Below are 20,182 nucleotides of genomic sequence, written 5' to 3' on the forward strand. Positions count from 1 at the left end.
GTATAATTTTTAATATACAATTTTATTGAACATTTTTTAATGTTTGTTAAATAGATAATTAAAGTGTTAACTGTGGGAATTGAGAATAATCATTTTATTTGAAACAGTTCTACATTCAACATCACTCATATATTGGTGTAAATAGTAATTAAAAAACCAAAAATGATTATTTTTAACTATTAAAAATATTAGTATAGGATATTAAAAAAACATAGATGTGGGTACAGGACAACGTCTGTCGGGTCATCTGTATGTATATATAAATATATATATCCAACGTTAATATCCACTGATGATGACATTAAATTGAATGTCGAAACGTTTGGAATTAAAGATTAATTTATAAATCTTTGCTTTTTATTCTTTGATGTATAAAAACACGTACGATCATGTTATTACAGAACACGCCACCCCTACAGAATATTGTTAGTCCTCTAACAATTAAAAAGAAAAAAAAAAGAAATTACAATTTATTTGGGGTTCCTCCCCTCTAAAACAATTTATCGTCCTCGATAAATGGAAAAATAGTAATCTATGGTACAATTGATTATAGCAAAAGAGAGAAAAATTTGAAAACTATTTGCAAAATATGACAAAGTAAAAGTATAAAATTTTGTAATATGTCTGAAATATAATAATTAGATAACAATTCTGATGATAATATTGGTAAAAAAATTAACATCAAACCTTTTTTAATAATCTAATATTGTTTTAACATTTTGCTGCATATTGTGATTTTTAATAGTTCATTAAAATTATTTCGATTTAGTTTCAAAAGTTTGTTTCATTTCAAATCATGGATTTTGATAACACAGCAAAATATTATAAACAATAATTAGTTACATTATTAGGTTATTCTTATTTGATACAGTATGCAATCTAATACCATATGAATTCGCTCAAGTTGCATAATTTGTGTGTCTGTTTTGTCAATGCATACAACATTAAAATGATTATGTAGGCAAAATTTTGAATATCAAATAGGTCATATTTGATTTATATTATTTACACATCAATAAAACTTTCAAAAATGTATGTGATAAAAATAATTGTTTGATCCATTATCACTATCATTAATTGGTTTCGATATATAATGAAGTTTCAACTAGTATAGTAAAATAATAAAACAACTTTTCTATTTGCATAAGAATATTCGCAAGGTGCAAGATATCTTTTTTTTCACAAATTTAATGGTATCATAAATTGTTTAATTTTGTTTGATAATTTATTTATTTGATTCGAATTTCAAATTATGATCAAAATACTCTGTGTCAGATTCAGCTCAATATTCTTAATATGATGTTTAAAATGCGCGCGCTATTATCACTAACTGAACCTGTATGAGAATCCTGTATCAATCTTCGAAACTTAAAAAAAAATAGCTTGCTCACTTGTTGCCATTCTGATGCATTACATCTAGATAGAAATGGAAGATAGTGATAATTCGTTTTGTAATCTAATAATTGTGTGTTGTCACATACTTCTACATTGATACATTCCTGGGCCCTCTTGATTTTATGACTTTTATTTTCAATTTCTATTTTGAACATTCTATTTGTACTATAAAAATATACAATATAAAAATATTAATTTGAAATTATTATATTTAGAATATCTGTATTAATAAAATATGAGTGCCCATTCGATTTCAGAATAATTGATACAATTTATTATTATATATATTTTTTGTATTTTATTTCCATGTGAATTATTGATACTATGCGTCAAAATTACTTTTGTTATAAGTGAATAAATAATTAAGGTGATAGAAATTCTATTTGTGTTAATGGTCTTATTATATCAGCTTTGAACGCTCGAAATTCATAGTTATTCATAATTATTATCAATAAAAATAAAAATACAACTATGAAAATATTAATATGTAGAATAAAACAAAATAAATTACGATAAAATTATTTCAAAAAGCAAAATTAAAATATCAAATTAAAGGAATTTCAATTGAAAGATTTATAAAATTAACGAAGTTAATACATCATAATCAAATTTGTATTGCGTGCCTTGTTAAAATTTGAAACCGAATGTCACGTGATATTTCTTTACTCAAATTTCAAAATAGAAATATGATAAAGCTTCTTATACTATTAACGCAAATAATCGAAATTACATTTAGTATGAACAATTATAAAAAATTCAATTAGAGAAAATATTATTATCGTTAATTTACGCAAATAATATAATAGAAAACAAATTTACTCAATCGCTTACTAATTTTCAAAATAAAATTTATTAAACTTGTAGAGAAGAAAATTTAGGTAATATTTTACGTTTAATATACCGCTAACAAATTGAATTGAATTTAAAATGAAATCATTTTGTATCAATAATTCAAACATGGCACATTTTCATTTTCCTATTTTTTTGTTTCAAATTTTTAATTTATAATTTAATTATTATTGAAATTTGCGTTTTCAAGTTCAATTATTTTCACACCAAACTTCAAAGTTCATTTAATGTAATATTCAAGATTAAAATTTCATTCTTATGTAATATTTCAAAATTATTTCTATACTCAACATTAATAGTTGGAATTTATTCTCATGCAATATTTAATAATATCGACAAAATCAACGAGCGTGTTTTGGTCCTAAAATGATAATAACGAAATAAATTTATTTGAAAGATTTTATTGACTCGTTCCCGCGGATTCATGAGTCTCTTAGAAGTCATCAAAATTACGTCAAATATATTTAAGATCTCGCGGTTTTCACTAACCTTACGAGTCTCCATTCGGGTTTTTCCTACCCTGATTAATTATTTATTTGTCAGATACCTATTGTTTCTGTTGAACAATTTAATATTAGGCTATCTGAAATGAAGGATTGGCACTATCGCCTGAAAAGTGGCACAATGGCTACACTAAATCCTTTAGGCATTTCGCCTTTATACTGGCATTTAAAGCCACATTAAAAATCGCGACGTTATAAAAAGATCAACAGATGTAAATTTACTCTTGATAGGATACTCAAAGTCATTAACTAGAGTCACTAACTTTTCAATATTACTTTCTGAGTCTTTTATATTATTACTTGATGACTTTGTTACTAATCTTTACAATTATTTTACTTTGAAATATTTCTGTTATGAAATTTGGACCTGGCAATGCTCGTAATTGTTTTTGTTAAAAATGCTTAGTTAACAATATTTGCTTGAACTTAACCTTGATGGTTATATGAAGTCAACAAAATAATAGTGTTGTGAACAATAATCGAACTGCCCATTGTTACAAAAACTTTACCCAAGTACAACCAAAATCCTAATACAAAAAAATATTCAAATTGACAAAATATTATTTATATTCTAATTAACAAATAAAATCTTAAAAAAAAAATAATTTTTAAATAAGAATAATGGGTCCTTTCAGTAAGGTATTGGCTGGAAGAGACAAACTTCTGGTTTCCAATATAAAAATCCACTTGTAGTATTAAACACTGTATTTATTTCTTTTAATTAATAGATATAATCTCCACTTATGATATTCTAAGACTACTCTTAAGACATTATCACTTGGCTAGACTCTTGTCTAAGACATCACTCGGCTAGACTCTTGCCTAAGACATCACTTGGCTAGACTCTTGCCTAAGACATCACTAGTTTATACAAATAATTCTGACTCTATATATTATGTATTGGACGTGACAAATTCCCGGGATGGCGTGCTTCCGCGTTCATGCAAAGATCTTGGACTTTAATTAACATTGAAGAATAAATTCATATTTTTATTAAAAACACGTACGATCATGTTATTACAGAACAATATATATATATATATATATATATATATATATATAATATTGTGCATTTTATATAAGCTATATAAACTTTTTTTTTCATGTTAAGAATTGAATCTTGATGAGGTTAGGCGTTTGCATCCTGGTGCTGTTCGAAACATCACGATAAACGACTTTCTGGAATCAGTGAAACGTATCCGCAAATCCGTTGCATCGAATAGCATTTATAGATATGAGAAGTGGTCCCAAGAATATGGAGACGTTAGTTTGTGATCACTAAAAATCTAATTTATACCATTTTATTCTTTTTTAAAAATTAATATGTTAATGAATTAAGTTATTTTTTTGTGATTATTTGCGGTGTTCATTTTTTTGTGATTACTTGAGTGTGATTAATTGCGGAGAGGTTAGTAATAATGTTCAACTTTTTGTATTGATTAATTGTAGTTGTGTGTCATAAAAATCATTTTAATATCATTTTATAAGAGAAATAACTATTATTATTATTTCTAGATTCAACTTATCATTAGTAAATTATTGGTATAGTGTGTATTGTTATAAGATCTGTAATAAGACTCGTTTTTCGACATAAAATATTTTGTTTGATTTGTGATTTTTGTTATAGATTTTATTTCATAAGCGGATATTTTACTTGCAGATATAGATATAGTAATAGATAAGATAATTTAATTAATTATTTATTTATATTGGATGGCTTAAAAAATTGTTATACTTTTTATAATTATTACTATAATAAATTTAACTTAATTTTGAATTAAAAATCTTATCAAATATTTTATGTATTCTTTAGTATTTGTATTGGTACTAATAGCATGCTAAGGTCATGTTAACTGTTGAGATATAATTTTTGATTTCGAAACACTGTTGATAGAATTTTATTGTGTTCAATCAGTACATTAATAATATAATAATATTATTTTTCTTGTAAAAATTAGAATCTTTGTTTGACATCTTGCCAATTGATTTATTTATTTGTTTATTCTATTATTTTCCCACAGAGTATCTCCAGGAGAACTTAAATACTATTGTGAAAAGAGCTATACAACCTGCCGATTCTCGACATTGGGTTTTCAAGCCAGACCCTAATTATTATTAAGATTCTACTCTAGGTGCTGGAAAGAACTTCTGGGTGAAGTCGAAAACCCATGGGTAAGGTTCTATAAGACTGCAATGTCTCGCCTCAAAAGCCAGTCAATTCACCAATTTGCCCATTGACCAAAGAATAGATGCTGTAGTTGACCCACTCCTAGCACACAATCAGTATGGTTTTAGCAAAGTAAGTATTACCAGCTATAACCTTGATTCTTGTGACTTTGCTATCGGGAGATAAACCGTAATCTTTGAAAATCCTTAACGAAACTATTTCCTTTTGTTGTTAGTTTACGAGACCTTATTATAAATTGTAACTATACGCTATTTAATTGTTTCATAAAATGTGATGTTGATTTCGAGTGGGATTCAACAGTTTTCTTTATATAACCACTTAAAAAACTTACATCTGTGTGGGACAAAAATAACCAACTGAACATTGACCATGGCTAAAGACTAAAAAAGACTTGGATTGAATTATACCATATTTTTATAGAAAGTGTATAAAACTTCCAGTTTGATTGTAATAACAAAATATGGACAAACGAATATTGTTATTATGAATTACATAATTCATTATTATACAAGTAGACTTTGGGGTTTATTGTGTTTATAATACCTCATTGTTTAGAAATACCCTACTCATCCTTACACTCCTAAAATAAAGTATTCATTTTTTAAACTCTAGAAATTGTTTAGAAATAACCTACTTAGCAAAACAACGTTTGACGAGTCAGCTAGTCTTATATATAAAAATGGAGCTCTCGATCTCGATTTGGATAGTCTTAGTCTTGAAAAAGTCGTGCCAACCCAGAGATAGCCGGAAAGGTGAGATATTATTTCAAAATCGCGTAGAATCTTCACATTTTTAATTTGAAATTTTTTGTAGAGGCGTAATTTAAATAAAACAATGGACGGTGGCAAATGTCAAGCGTTTTTGACAGATGATGTTCAATTACGTTTGATAGGATGTTTTACGTGAATATTATTTAATTATGATTAAATTGTAGTATGTAGTTATGTTTGTAGTTTTATTCATACACAAAAACGTTATTAAACACATCGCAAGTGTTAGTAAAAACTCAAAATATCAACTTTTTTGAAATGTTAATATGAAAATACACTTTTTTGGCATATTTTTCTCAAACACGGTGCTCTGAAAGATCTCATTTGTATAATTATATACTCATTGGTATTTATAAAAGACTTTCTAGCTTATTTATGTTATTTAAATTCAGAACCTAAATTTGGTATCGATCAAAGAGACATTTTGCCAAATAACATTTTTCCAGTTATAATTTCCCAGAATATATCGAAAAATAGACAGTAATATATGAAGGTCCGGAGTTAAAAATGTCCACCACCGATGTGTCAAAAACCAGTAAAGTTAAGCATTGTTTAACAACAATATTTGAAAGTAGAGATAAAAAGATGTATAATCAGATATAACCTTGAGTCTCATGACATTGCTATCGGGAGATAAACGGTAATCTTTGATAACACATAATAAAAGTCAAAGTTTGCTCAAAGTCAAATTGGTGCCTACATTTTATTAAATTTACTTTAATTCATCGAATGTTACTTGAAACTTTTCGAAAAGCATGTCAAAGAAGAAATACTTAATTCATTTTCTATCTCTCCTCGCAGAAACTTGTAAATTTTGTATAAGCTCAGTAGTATTATTTACAATTTTTTACTTAATACTTATCAAAACAACGTTTGCCGGGGCAGCTAGTATACACACACACATATATATATATATATATATATATATATATATATATTATTATCTATACTATAGATGATTTGTACGATATTTCATACCAGACACTTCCGTCTGTATGAGATGTATAAAATTTATATTTTCAATAAAAAAAAGTAGGGATATGGAAAATATAGCTTGTGGATTTAAGCTGTAATCAATAAGTAAAATATTTTCGATGAAAATAATGTAATAGAGGATTTAACATAGGATCCCTTATAAAATATGAAAAAATATATGGAAAAAATATGCGAAGAATATGTATACATGCACAAAAGTATACATATATACATATATGTACACACAAATAAAAGTATTAAGATGTACTACGCATATTGTAAAACATATTTGAAGCATCCCGGTAAATACATATACATATAAATATTTTTTTAAACTTTGATGAATTGCTGAAATTAAATTACTTGTTGTCAGGGCCGTGCCTGCATAGGCAGCGTGCAGTGCGTGCACCGCACGCAGGCGGCCGCCTTTTGGGGCGGCCGAGAGGCGGCCAAATCAAAAAAAACTAATTTAAAGGCGGCCATAACGAATAGCGGCCGTAATAATAAGCGGTTGCATTACAAGTCCGCTGAATTAAAAGGCGGCCAAATTGAAAGACCGCTGGATTAAGAGGCGGCCAAACTAAAAGTCCGCTGAATTCATTCGCGCCCGTATTGAAAATCCGCTGAGTTAAAAGGCGACCGTAGTAAAAATCAGCCGAAGGCGGCCGTATTAGAAGCGAGATCGAATCATTAATAAGTGTATAAACTTGGTGTTAGGGGCAACTTTGCCTTAAAGCATGATGCAAAAATTTCTCAACATGTGTGAATAATCGACTTAATTATAAAAAATATATTACTTCATGAGTGCGTTGCAATTTCAAAAACTATTGCATCTTCAATTTTGTACAAATTTTCTAAACATGTTAGTTATTTTTTATAAATATTTTAAAAATTAAATATTATTGAACAAGAAATAAACGTGTAGTATGTTCATTAAGAACAGGATCCAAAATCGCCAAAAAAAAATGTTAATCTATAACTGAGATACGACCGATCATTGACAAAAACTAATCAGCCCGATTCTTAAACAGTACCTTTGTAATGGTTTTTGAATTTTCAAAATTGATTCGCGAATTTAGGCTATAACGTGGACGAAAAATTTGACACTTTTTCAATTTTAAAGAAACGGCTCGGTCGATCGTGAGGCAAAATTAACCAGCACAAGTGCTTATCAAATGCTATCGAATTTTCAAATAGGATTGCGCATTTCTCAGAAAACGTCGACTAAAGATGAAATTTTGCCTCACGTAAAATAGTGCTGCTCATTTTTTCAAACTATAATAAAATTTTGAAAATTAAACGACTTGTCGTAAGGTCGAAATATTAAGTTATATTTGAGATCATGATCTCTTTTGCAAAAAAGTTTTATGATTATCGTCGTAAAAAAATATTTAACAATTAAATATGAAGAAACGATCTGACCGATCTTTTAAACTAATCAGCACAATTATCAAATGATATCTTTCAAACAGTTTCTGAATTTTTAAAAACGATGCAGGATTTTTGGCTAAAACGTGTACGAAAATTTGTACACTTTTCTGTTGATTAGAAACGGCTTGGCCGATTGTTGCACAAAACTAACAGGCGGTAGTCGTTATCTATTTACATTAAATGGCTTTTAAATTTTTGAAATCGATTTAGCCGCTTTTCTGAGAAATTATTGGCTAAAAGTCAAAAATCGGCTCAAATACAAACTATTTTTCAAATTTGGTCTCAAACGATTCAGAATGACTAGAAAAGTAGAGAAAACAAAAATTACAAGTCGAATTTTTTTGTGATGTCATATTTGATATTTTCCTATTATGGTGTTTTCAAGGGCGGCAAAAAAATGCTCGCACGCAGGCCACATACCCTGGCACGGCCCTGCTTGTTGTAGAGCCGTAATATTTCAATAAGTTCTATAAGACCATGATATGAAATGCCAAAAAAAGATTCATAAAAATCGGCAAAAAAAAATTCCAATAGTTAATTTCAAAAAATTTACGGCCTGGCAGATTTTAACTTAAAATTAATCAGTATCATTTCCAACCAACATCTTTCGAATGGTTTTTGATTTTTTAAAGTCTAATCAGAATTGAGAGCTAGAAACGTGAACGAAAAAACTCTCATTTTTCTGCTAGTTACAAAGAAACTACTCAGCCTATCGTCGCACAAAACTGAGAAAAGATAATCCACATCGAAATACATCGATTGGCTTTTAAATTTTTGAAATCTGTTCAGAAGCGTTTTCAAGCAAACGTCGATGAAAGTTTAAATTTTGACAAACGCCGAAAAAACAAAACTAATTTTTGCAAACTTTGAAGAATTTTTAAAGTTAAACGACTTGTCGTAGGGGCGTAATATTTTAGTGTGATCTATAAGACTATGGTATCTACCGTCAAAAAAAATCATAAAAATCGTCAAATAAATTTTTTTTCAACACTCTATACAAGAAAACGGCCCGGCCGTTCTCTACCAAAAACTAATCAGCACGATTCCCAACCAAAATCGATTCAGAATTGCGGGCTAAAACATGGACGAAAAATGTATCACTTTATACATACATATATATATATATATATATATATATATATATATATATATATATATATATATATATACTAGCTGACCCGGCAAACGTTGTTTTGCTAAGTTAGGTATTTCTAAGCAACTTCTAAAGAATATAAAAAAAGAATACTTTATTTTAGGAGTGGTAGGATGTATAGTTTGAATGGTACAGACAATGAGGTATTATAAACACAATAAACTTCAAAGTTTACTTGTATAATAATAAATTATATAATTCATAATAACAATATTTGTTTGACCATATTTTGTTAATACAATCAAGCTGGAAGTTTTATACACTTTCTATAAAAATATGGTATAATTCAATCCAAGTCTTTTTTAATCTTTATCCGTGGTCAATGTTCAGTTGGTCATTTTTGCCCCACACAGATGTAAGTTTTTAAAGTGTTGAATCTCACTCAAAATTAACATTACATTTTATAAAACAATTAAATAGTTAAAATTTACATTAAGGTCTCGTGAACTAAATCACAGTGCTCACAACCCAAAAAACTAACAACAAAAGGAAATACTTTTGTTATGGATTTTCAAAGATTACCGTTTATCTCCTGATAGCAAAGTTATAAGAATCAAGGTTATAGCTGGTTATACATCTTTTCCCCTCTACTTTCAAATATTGTTGTTGAACAATGTTAAACTTTACTACTTTTTAAGATATTGGTGGTGAATCTTATTAACCCCAGATCTTCATATATTACTATCCATTCTTCGATAAATTCATAGAAAAATTTTCCAGTTTATTCTTCAAAATTAGTGGAAAATAACCATTATTAAATTATATTTTACATTGCATTATCCAATGATTGTTGAAGTTCTTCATCTTTTTCAATTTGTAGAGTGATTCAATAAAACATGCACGATACCTGACTGTGTCTAAAATGCATGGATTTTGACATATCTTTTGAAAGGAATACCTTCAGAATTGTACTCATTTTTCTGCTATACTTGTTCTAGTACCCGAACTGTATCCATACATTTAATTGAATGCAAGCATTATAATCAATTTTCAAAATATTTTATTCCAGAGAACTTGTGATTATGTGCATTGACATTTTTACAGATGTGTGTTCCAAAGTAATATTATCAACCGAATCTTCTTATTTGAGTAGTGGTCTGTTATATCTGGGAATAAGTTATTCGACAAAATGTCCCCTTTAATCGATTCCAAATTTAGGTTTTTAATTTAAATAATCTAAATAAAATAATAATATAATCTAGAAAATATTTTATAAATACTAATGAATATAAAATTATGCAACTAAGACTGAGCCCAATCCGTACAGACATGTTGACGTTTTACCCCAAATTGTTATATAGCTATATAAAATGAACATTTCTCCTTTATGAATTTGATTGAACATATGCACATTTCCAACATGAGTACATATTGTCATAAATTTCAATGTGTTTATTTTGATTTTCCTTTTTTGCAACCGTGTATCCAAATTAGTGGCATCTTTGTTATCACCATGACTTGTAAATAGTATGTTCGGGAAGTAATTGAGATTTTTATGAATATGATTTCTAAAATTACTATCTGTGTTATAATCCAATTTTCTTATTCATATCGCTGTCTATGGTGTCCCCTTCAATGAATTCCAAATTTAGGATCTCAATTTGAATAACCTATATGCAATAATAATATAATTCAGAAAATGTTATGGTAACACATTATTCATATTAAACCAATAAGTACTTGCACAGCACAGCGTTTGAAACAAATTTATTTATTTATTTTTTCATAAGCAAGCCTTAATCAATCAATAATAATAGTATTATTTCAAGCTGTTGATAAAAGAATACAAATAGGCAGTGAGCAAACACTTGAGAATTAAATAAAAACCTCATATAAAATCAAAATAAGCATTTTTATTAACATTTAAAAATATGTAAATAATTAAATTTTAAAATTAAAAGAATAACACATAATCTGTTCCAAATTGACAACCATCTATTTGACACATGAGTAGGCGATACCATTAGTATATTGTCTAGGGGCGATACTCGATACATCTGTCATTTGAATAATATTGTGTGGGAAGCCATTTTGAATCAAGTGCTGTTCACCAAAAATTTTCAAATTAAAAATGTAAAGTTTCTACGCGGATTTGAAATATTATCTCACCTTTTGGACAATCTTTGGATTGGCACGAATTTTTCAAGATAAGACTGGCCAAATCCATTCAGCCGTTTTCGAGTTTTATTCGGACATTTGAAAGACAGCTCCATTTTTATATATAAGAATATATATATATATATATATATATATATATATATATATATATATAAGGGTGGTCCTTAAAATGGTCATTTTCGAATTTCCTTGCTCCCAGGGGCTCAAACGGTTTCAAATAGATAAAAAAGTATTCTCTGAAAGTTTTAGCTTAGTTAATATTAACGTTTAAATAGAGCGCAATTCAATCAAACTTCGTATGGAAAGAGCATGGAAAAAATTTTGAAAATTAAAAAAAAATGTTTTAGGTTCAACTTAGCGACAAATGAATAAGTTTTATTCATTCTTTTGTTTGCTAAATTACATCTAAAAAACATTTTTAAAATTTTTGAAAATTTTCCCATGCTATTTCCATACAAAACTTCTAATCTAAACGTCAATATTAAGAGCTAAAACTTTCAGAGAATTGTTTTTTATCTATTTGGAACCATTTGAGCCCCTGGGAGTTAGGAAATTCAAAAATGACCATTTTAAGGACCACCCTAATATATATATATATATATATATATATATATATATATATATACTAGCCGACCCGACAGACTTTGTCCTGTCAAAAAAATTTGTAACGTGGCGGTGTTTTGTTCCTACCTTTTTTCTATTCTTTGCAAAAAATTATCCCGAACAGAACCGTCACCCTGGTAATAATTCGGTGTGAATTAAGAATAATTAAATAAAACACTATAAGCATTTAAAAGTAAGTAATTTTAATCATGCAAATCATAATTCAAAATTCAGTTAAATTTTCATTGTAGTCCTTTGTGATAAACGATGTTTTTTGTTTGACTACCTGGCGCATAGACAAACAAATCTGATGGTTTTCCAATATGGGAACAGACAACATACTTTTTTCCGTGTGAGAAACATGGATTTTCCAAATTAATACCACAAACACTTAATGATACCATAAACGTACTGGAAACTGTAGTCGTTTAATCTCAAATGTCATATTTATTATCATAATCGCAAGCAGTTTGTCTTTCTTAATGGATTCTTGAGCAACATTGAAAATATTAGTTCATGAGATCCTCAGGAATCCATTCTTGGTCCACTATTATTTATTATTTTTATTAATGACATTTCTGATACTATTAACTGTCCACATTTATTATTTGCAGATGATCTGAAACTATATCTCAAAATAAATTCTATTGATGACTGCTTATTATTACAGTCTCAACTTGACCTTTTCCAATCTTGGTGTATCTATAACAAATTACATCTAAATATATCAAAGTGCAAGATTCTTAGTTTTACACATAAGCGCGTTCCAATACTTTTTGATTATAAAATTTCTAACACCAGCATTGATAGATGTAATAAAATTTCCGATTTAGGTGTTCTATTTGATTCTGGTTTGTTTTTCACAGATCATGTTACTGATATTTGTAATAGAGCACATCAATCTTTAGGTTTGATACTAAGAAATTGTAAACAATTTAAGTCTACCAATGCACTTCTTTGCATGTACTATTCTATTGTACGTTCAAAATTAGAATACGGTTCGATTATTTGGTATCCTCATCATATCAACAACTCTGATGCGATAGAGAAGGTTCAGCGAAAATTTCTGAAATACCTTTATTATAAAACATATAAAATTTACCCTGAACGTGGCTTTGACCACAACACTTTACTAAAAGAATTTGGTATTCCTTCCCTTGCCTCACGTCGATTTATCTGTACAATTATGTTCTTATTTAAGCTTTGCAATAATTCTATAGACTGTCCTCTTATTCTCAATCAACTATCCTTTAATGTTCCAAGGCTATCTTCGCGTTCACAATTATTTTTCAATTATCCTACCCCTAAATCTAATTCTCTCTTAAATTCGCCAATTTTACTAATGTCCTCTAACTTTAACTTAATTAATAATGAAATAGACATTCACAACACTTCACCTAATCAAATAATCTCCATCTGCACAAGCTAATCTTTTTATTTTCTTTCAAATATCTCATTATTTTCTGTTTATAAATATTATTGTTACATTCTGCATTATATAAAATTTTATCTTAGCATTTTATGTTACTAACTATATATTGTAATTTTGTATATATTTTAATTGTTATTCATTATGTCAAATAATTGTATTTTTGAGTCCTCTTGGAGAAATCTGTGGGCTATATATTTAAATAAATAAATAAATAAATGTCACATCAGTCGGAAACATTGGGATGCACGGTGCGAGAACATCACGTTGTTTGGTAGTTTTTTTATCGCTAACCTTCGAATTTGCAACCGTTGCAAAGGCGCGGTGGTCGATATTTTGCAACATTATAATTGCCGATCCAACCTTTAATTGAAGATTGTGAGGTGACAATCCTAGTAAATCCTGCGAGTTTAAAAACTCCGGTGGATCGTCTTGGTTAGTTGCCGAATCAACTGATTCACCTCTAATTTGTTCTTGAATTTTGAAATTTAATTCATTCACATCAATGTTTTTGGCTGCCAATATAGCTCGTTCATTAATAGAAAGATATTTACATGTTTATATAAATATATTAAAAATTAGATTATCAAAAACTACACAAAATGTATTGACATAGATCATTGTTTTTTCTACAAATTTCGTTGCCTACTCGAATAAAAAAGATAAGGGCTGTTTTTAGGGTTTGTCCGGCAATTATTCGATTTTTTCTCGCCGTAAGAACCATCCTTGGACTTCAATGAGCATTTAAAAAAATAATTGGTCAAATTGGTCCAGGCGTTGTTGAGCTATGCGCTTACCAACACATTTTGCGATCCATTTTTATATATAAGATATATCTACATATATATAAAAATAAGTCGGGTTTTCCTTCCTGACGATATCCTCCAGAACGCACTAACCGATTTCTACAATTTTGCATTCGTTGGAAAGGTCTCGGGCTCCGCAAGGTTTAAGCTTAGAAAATTAGTGGTGCATGGCATCGTGCCTTAATGGAAATTGCTGGAACTTCACGCACCGTAATTAAAAATTCGAGTAATGACATTAGTGAGGATTATCAGAATTATGCTTGGTTAAGTCAACGAGCAATTCTTGCCGCAAAGAATAATGATGTAAACGCACTGAATTTCACCATTCAACTGGTCTTCCGTTTGACTTCAAACAATTGCAATTTCCAATATGCCTTGCGTTTGCAATAACAAGTCGCAAGGCCAATCGCTTAGTGTTTGCGGGATTAATTTCAAATAGATTATTTAGAAAATCATTGCTTTTCACATGGGTAGTTATACGTTGCCTGTTCACGAGTTTGGAAACCATCCGCTTTGTTTGTGTTAACGTCAGACCAAAATACAAAAAATGTGGTTTACTAATTCAATGAAACGGATAATTTGCGGATTTACTTTCATTTACTACAATTAAAAAACACTTCATTTTTGTAATCGAAATAAATTCATTACTGTTGTGTAATAAAATCAAATTTTTCCTTTTCAAATATAAAACAAACAAAAAAATTCTTCATCTTTCTCACGAAACCATCTGGTGGCGATACGGAGTTCGTCGGGTTTGCTAGTATATGGTATATATATACAGGGCCGGTCCTACCTTGAATGCAATGCATGCAAAAAATGCGGGTGCACGCCTTCGGGGGCGCCAAAATTTGATTTGAAAATGAAATTATTATATATTATTTATATGTTTCTTTTTAATATAATATCTAGAATGCTTAATAGATTATAATAAACAATCCAACTTAAATATGAGACACAAAAAGCATATTCAGTTTGCAATGTGAACAATAGAAACAATTAACCAAATAATAACTCTGTAAATTTGAGAATTATTGTTCTGCTTATTGTTTAATGCACTTATTAATATTTTCTTCGTTTGAAATTAACGTGGGACCGAAAAAGAAATTATTTAGTGCTTAATCTCGTAAGAGCAAACCTACGAAAGTTTAAATTAATTATTTTGCGTTAATGGTGAAAAATGGCGAGCTGATTTAGTTGAAATGGAACTTGTTAAAGAAATATGTACTAATTATAAAAGAAAAAATGGGAAATGGGTAGTCAGTGCTTAGAAAATGGCTTGTTTATTCCGAAAAATTTAATTGTAACTTTTATTTTTGTTGCAAATGTTTTACATCTGATGAACTTTGACCGTTGAACACATGCGTGGTTAGGTTTATGGAACAAATATGAAAAATGGAAGCAAAATGTACTTAGGAACAAAAATCTTTAAGCTTTTTTTAACTTCTGAACATTTTGGCATACCTCAGAAAAAATGGATGTGTGTATGTATGTATGGATTTAATTTTTCGTCCACGTTTTCGGGCGCACGGATCAACCGATTTGAATGGTTCAAAATATATTCGATTCCTATTGATAGGTAGATGTGCTCTCTATTGGCAAAGGCAGGTCCAGCCGTTACGGAGATACGGAGCAAAGAGTGTTTTAGTTTTTTTTTGTATATCGAAAATAATTTAGATTTAATTTTTAATTAACTTTGCAATTCAGTTTACATAATTCATATATATATTAGACAATGTTACAATATTTATAATAATCTATTTGAAAACATTTAATATTCCTCGAACATTTCGTTACTGTACGGGAAGTTCCAGTAATTTGCCTTAAAGCACCATGCCATACACCCCACTAGTTATAAACAATTTAATTATTAACTATGCAGAAATAATACAGATACAAATATAATTTGTTTGTTTCAGTATAGTTAAAGGAATATGTAATTTCTTTACATCTTTTACTAATCGTTGGACAATACTTTAAAAATACGCTAAAAGTTTAACTTTAAAACAACAATCTGATACTTTCAATCTGATGGGAAAGTAAAGCTGAATACAATTCGGTCCTTAATACCTTTGGAGAAGTTTACGATGCAATTTTGAATATTGCAAATAATGAAAATAAATTAAAATAAAATTTAATTTAAAACATAAAATACGAGTGTTATGTTTAAAAATTGATTGCATTGCACAATAAATAAGTTAGATGTTTCAAAACCCAAATATAGTATTAAAATATATAATATTAAAATAATTGAGAAACATACGTTAAAAATAATTGAGAATTTAAAAATATTTGATTATGATCGTCTCGATTTTCTAAATAAACTTAAAATCGATGTATTTTATACGCTTTCAGATTATATCTACTTTTTTGTGTACTAAATCCAGAATGATTAAAAATTAATTAAAATTAATTTAAAACTCAACGTTTTATCAGTTTGTTGTTCCATAATTTTTTCGTGCAATTTCGTGTATTTTTGTGTTTTTTTTTTCAAATTTATTTGTATGGTGAGTTTCCTTACATTTGTTTATTCTATGTTTATTTCTCATATATTCACAATATATATTAGTTATAAAACAAATTTATTAAATTGGTTAGATTTATGCTTTTTTACATGTTTTTATTTATATTTGTCTGTAATTATGTATTTTTTATATTGTTTTAAATTGTAACCCTAAAATATTTAATTGTAGCACTGGAGATGGGTCAAATCGAGACCCGAAACGTATCCCAGACAACACAAGACATCCTGGAAAATGTCCACAGGATATCCACGCGCGGACATTCATTGTCCCTGCTATAGCCTTACGGATATCCTGCTTATCCTGACTTTATCCGAAACATGTTAATATGTCGCACCTACGGGACGTTCTCTAGGATATCCCGCGCGGAATATTCCGGACATGAATAGGATTTAATTATGGAATTGTTTTTTACTTTTTAGATGAAAAATAAATTTGGATTAAAAATAAAATAAAAGAACACAATTTCACAAAGTAAACTTTTATTACAAAATAACAAAATCCTGAGATAAATTTATAACAAAATTTAATATATACAACTTTAATTCAAAATAACTTATTTTACAATATTAAAAATATAATTAATTCGGCATTCAATCCTAGTTTATGGTTGATTTTCTCTCCTGAAATAGAAAACAAATGAATAAATGCATATATATATATATATATACATAGCTGGGCACCGTTAATCAAATAGTTAACTTCGTTAATCGTTAATCCGCTACAAAAAAAGTTAACTTCGTTAAACGTTAAAGCGTTACATTTCGGAAGAATTAACGCAAGTTAACGTTAATCGTTAATCCGTTAATATGTGTAAAATTACATTTTTATATCGTTGCGTTAGTGAACTTAAAAAACTTATTAGTTTAGGTTCTGGAAGTTAACAGGTTATGAATAAAACAAAATACTTGTATAATTCAAATGTGTAATTTTAACCCCTCGCGCGTTTTATGCACACTTCCGTGTGTATAAGGAAAATGGCACAATTATCACATACCGTGATAACGCTATTGGTCAACTTTCCGTTTTTATGATTGCATATTGTTTTCACAAGAATTTTTTTCTAAATAAAGGGAAAGAGTTTTTTTAACTTCCCGTAGGGCAAGTTATAGTAATCGCAAAAAAATCGAAAATGAAAATTTTTGCCTCGTTTTCTCGACGACGTTTCAAATTTTCTCGACGTTTCAAAGGTTTCTGAATATTTTGGCATACCTTAGAAAAAATGGATGTATGTGTGTGTGTATGTATGTGTATTCGGATACAAATTTTCGTCTACGATTTCGGGAACACGGATCAACCGATTTGAATAATTCAAAAAACATTCGATTCGTATTGATAAGGAGACGTGCTGATTAGTTTTTGGCAAAGGCAGGTCTAGCCGTTCCGAAGATATGGGGCAAAATTGAGCCAAAAACGGTAACTCAGTTTTTAAGAGAACGGAGCGTCCGATTTTTATAATTCAAAAAACATTTTACTTGTATTGACAATTATGAAGAACTGATCAATTTTTCATGAAGGCAGGTCTAGCGGTTTCGGAGATCTAATGAAAAAAGTAAAAAAAAATGCCATTTGGCGGTCAAAATGATCATTAGACATATTCACATCAAATTATCAGATATTTTATAGAGATTTTAACAATAAGTATAAATTTTATTTACATTCCTATGGGTTTCGTACCAATGTTTATCCTTTAGACAGCGACGCTTACGCGCTTTATATTTTGTCTCTATGCAGTCCTAAAGCAGTAAAATTGCTTTGAAAAAAAGTTCAGATCTTCCAAAATATGTCAAAATAAAGAAAACTTTTTTTTTTCAAAAAAAATTAATTTTTTGTCCAATAGTTTATAGTTTCTCAAAAATCTTATTTTTTCGAAGTAAATTTTTTTCAAAAATGTTAATCGTTTTTAAAAAAATAATAATTTTAGGTACGGAAAGTACCAGCAATTTGCCTTAAGGAACGATGCCTTAATTGCCTTAAGACAGAATTCCATTTACAGCTAGTTTTTGCGAAAAATAGGAAACGCGCGACGGGTTAAGCGTCGGGCATAAGGTGCATATTCCCCTTCATGAACATTAACATGTTGAAGTTCTCGTCTGAAAGCGAGGCTCGATTTGGTGTCAAAATGTCTTTACCCGTGGAAAACAAACGTTCAAATGCAGCGCTTGAGGGTATAGCAGTATTGTATTTAATAAATAGATTTATGAATATCTGTTCCTCGAGGAATGCAGCATCGTTGAACGAGTCTTTTGATTTCATATCCAGCCACATTTTAACGAGACTTTGCGCTATATTCTCTAAAGAGTTGGAGTTCTTTGGTTTTTCTATAGACCGAGTGACAGAATTGAAAAAGTTTTCCGTCTCGTCATCATCGTTGTTACTCGCATTGCTCCCTCCGCCACTTAAACTATCTCTGTCCTTCGAATTTTTCGCTGCTTCTTGTCATAAGGCATCTTCTACCTTTTTTTCCGTGCATTTTCTTACTGCATTCCTCTCTACTGCTGTCATACGTTTCCAGCCACATTAACCGAAACTTTGGGTGAAATGCCGCGGCAAGTTGGCACTGTTCATCATTCAGGAGTAGTCCAAATCTTTTCTCTATGCCGTTTAATAAGGCATTGGCTAAAGCTGTGCCGTGCGGTAAATAGTAGGCATTGGATTAACGATTAACGGACTTCTCGCATTTTAACGGAAGTTAACGTGTCCGTTAACATTTTTAAAAGTTAACTTAAAAGTTAATCCGTTAATCAAAATGTTAACTTCGTTAATTAACGATTAACGGATTAACGAGTTAATGCCCAGCTATGTATATATATATATATATATATATATATATATATATATATGTTTAATTTGAGTTTAATATTCGGGCGTAACATCAATAAAAATAGTATGAGTTTTTTTTTTTTTTTTAAATTTATTTATTTAAAATCCATACGTTTCGGCTAGCATCTTAGCCATCATTCAGTGGTAATCAAGTTAAAATTTTGTATCCTAATATAGCATATGAAACCATTATTAATCCATGGTATGAGTATGTGCACATTGATAAGATATGTATTTTTTAACACAAACATCACAAATGGTAAAACACACTAATAATCATGATAACTTGACAAGTTGTCGAAACTATGTATTTACTCTTCGGAGTTTAGGATAGATTTCTATCCTTTTCTATCCTAAACTCCGAAGAGTAAATACATAGTTTCGACAACTTGTCAAGTTATCATGATTATTAGTGTGTTTTACCATTTGTGATGTTTGTGTTAAAAAATACATATCTTATCAATGTGCACATACTCATACCATGGATTAATAATGGTTTCATATGCTATATTAGGATACAAAATTTTAACTTGATTACCACTGAATGATGGCTAAGATGCTAGCCGAAACGTATGGATTTTAAATAAATAAATTTAAAAAAAAAAAAAAAACTCATACTA

General features: G+C 29.0%; 1 protein-coding gene across 2 annotated transcripts in view; it reads left to right on the forward strand.

The window, feature by feature from the left end:
• LOC113386998 (spastin) overlaps positions 1 to 16,961 on the forward strand; it is a 145,405-nt gene extending 128,444 nt beyond the window's left edge. Inside the window, exons 9-10 of one of the 2 annotated variants that reach the window (XM_026624756.1) lie at positions 4,769 to 4,919; positions 16,911 to 16,961. In XM_026624756.1, the coding sequence (XP_026480541.1) occupies positions 4,769 to 4,866 (98 nt within the window). In that variant the 3' untranslated portion in view covers positions 4,867 to 4,919; positions 16,911 to 16,961. Of the gene's footprint in view, positions 1 to 3,858; positions 4,156 to 4,768; positions 4,920 to 16,910 lie in introns of those variants that run through there. The other variant, XM_026624755.1, reaches the window with a different exon arrangement.
• Positions 16,962 to 20,182: the final 3,221 nt, after the last annotated feature.

This window comes from Ctenocephalides felis, unplaced genomic scaffold (assembly GCF_003426905.1).
Source record: "Ctenocephalides felis isolate EL2017-DRISC unplaced genomic scaffold, ASM342690v1 CF-g0.4_SCAFFOLD_03571, whole genome shotgun sequence".
Taxonomy (NCBI): Eukaryota; Metazoa; Arthropoda; class Insecta; order Siphonaptera; family Pulicidae; genus Ctenocephalides; species Ctenocephalides felis.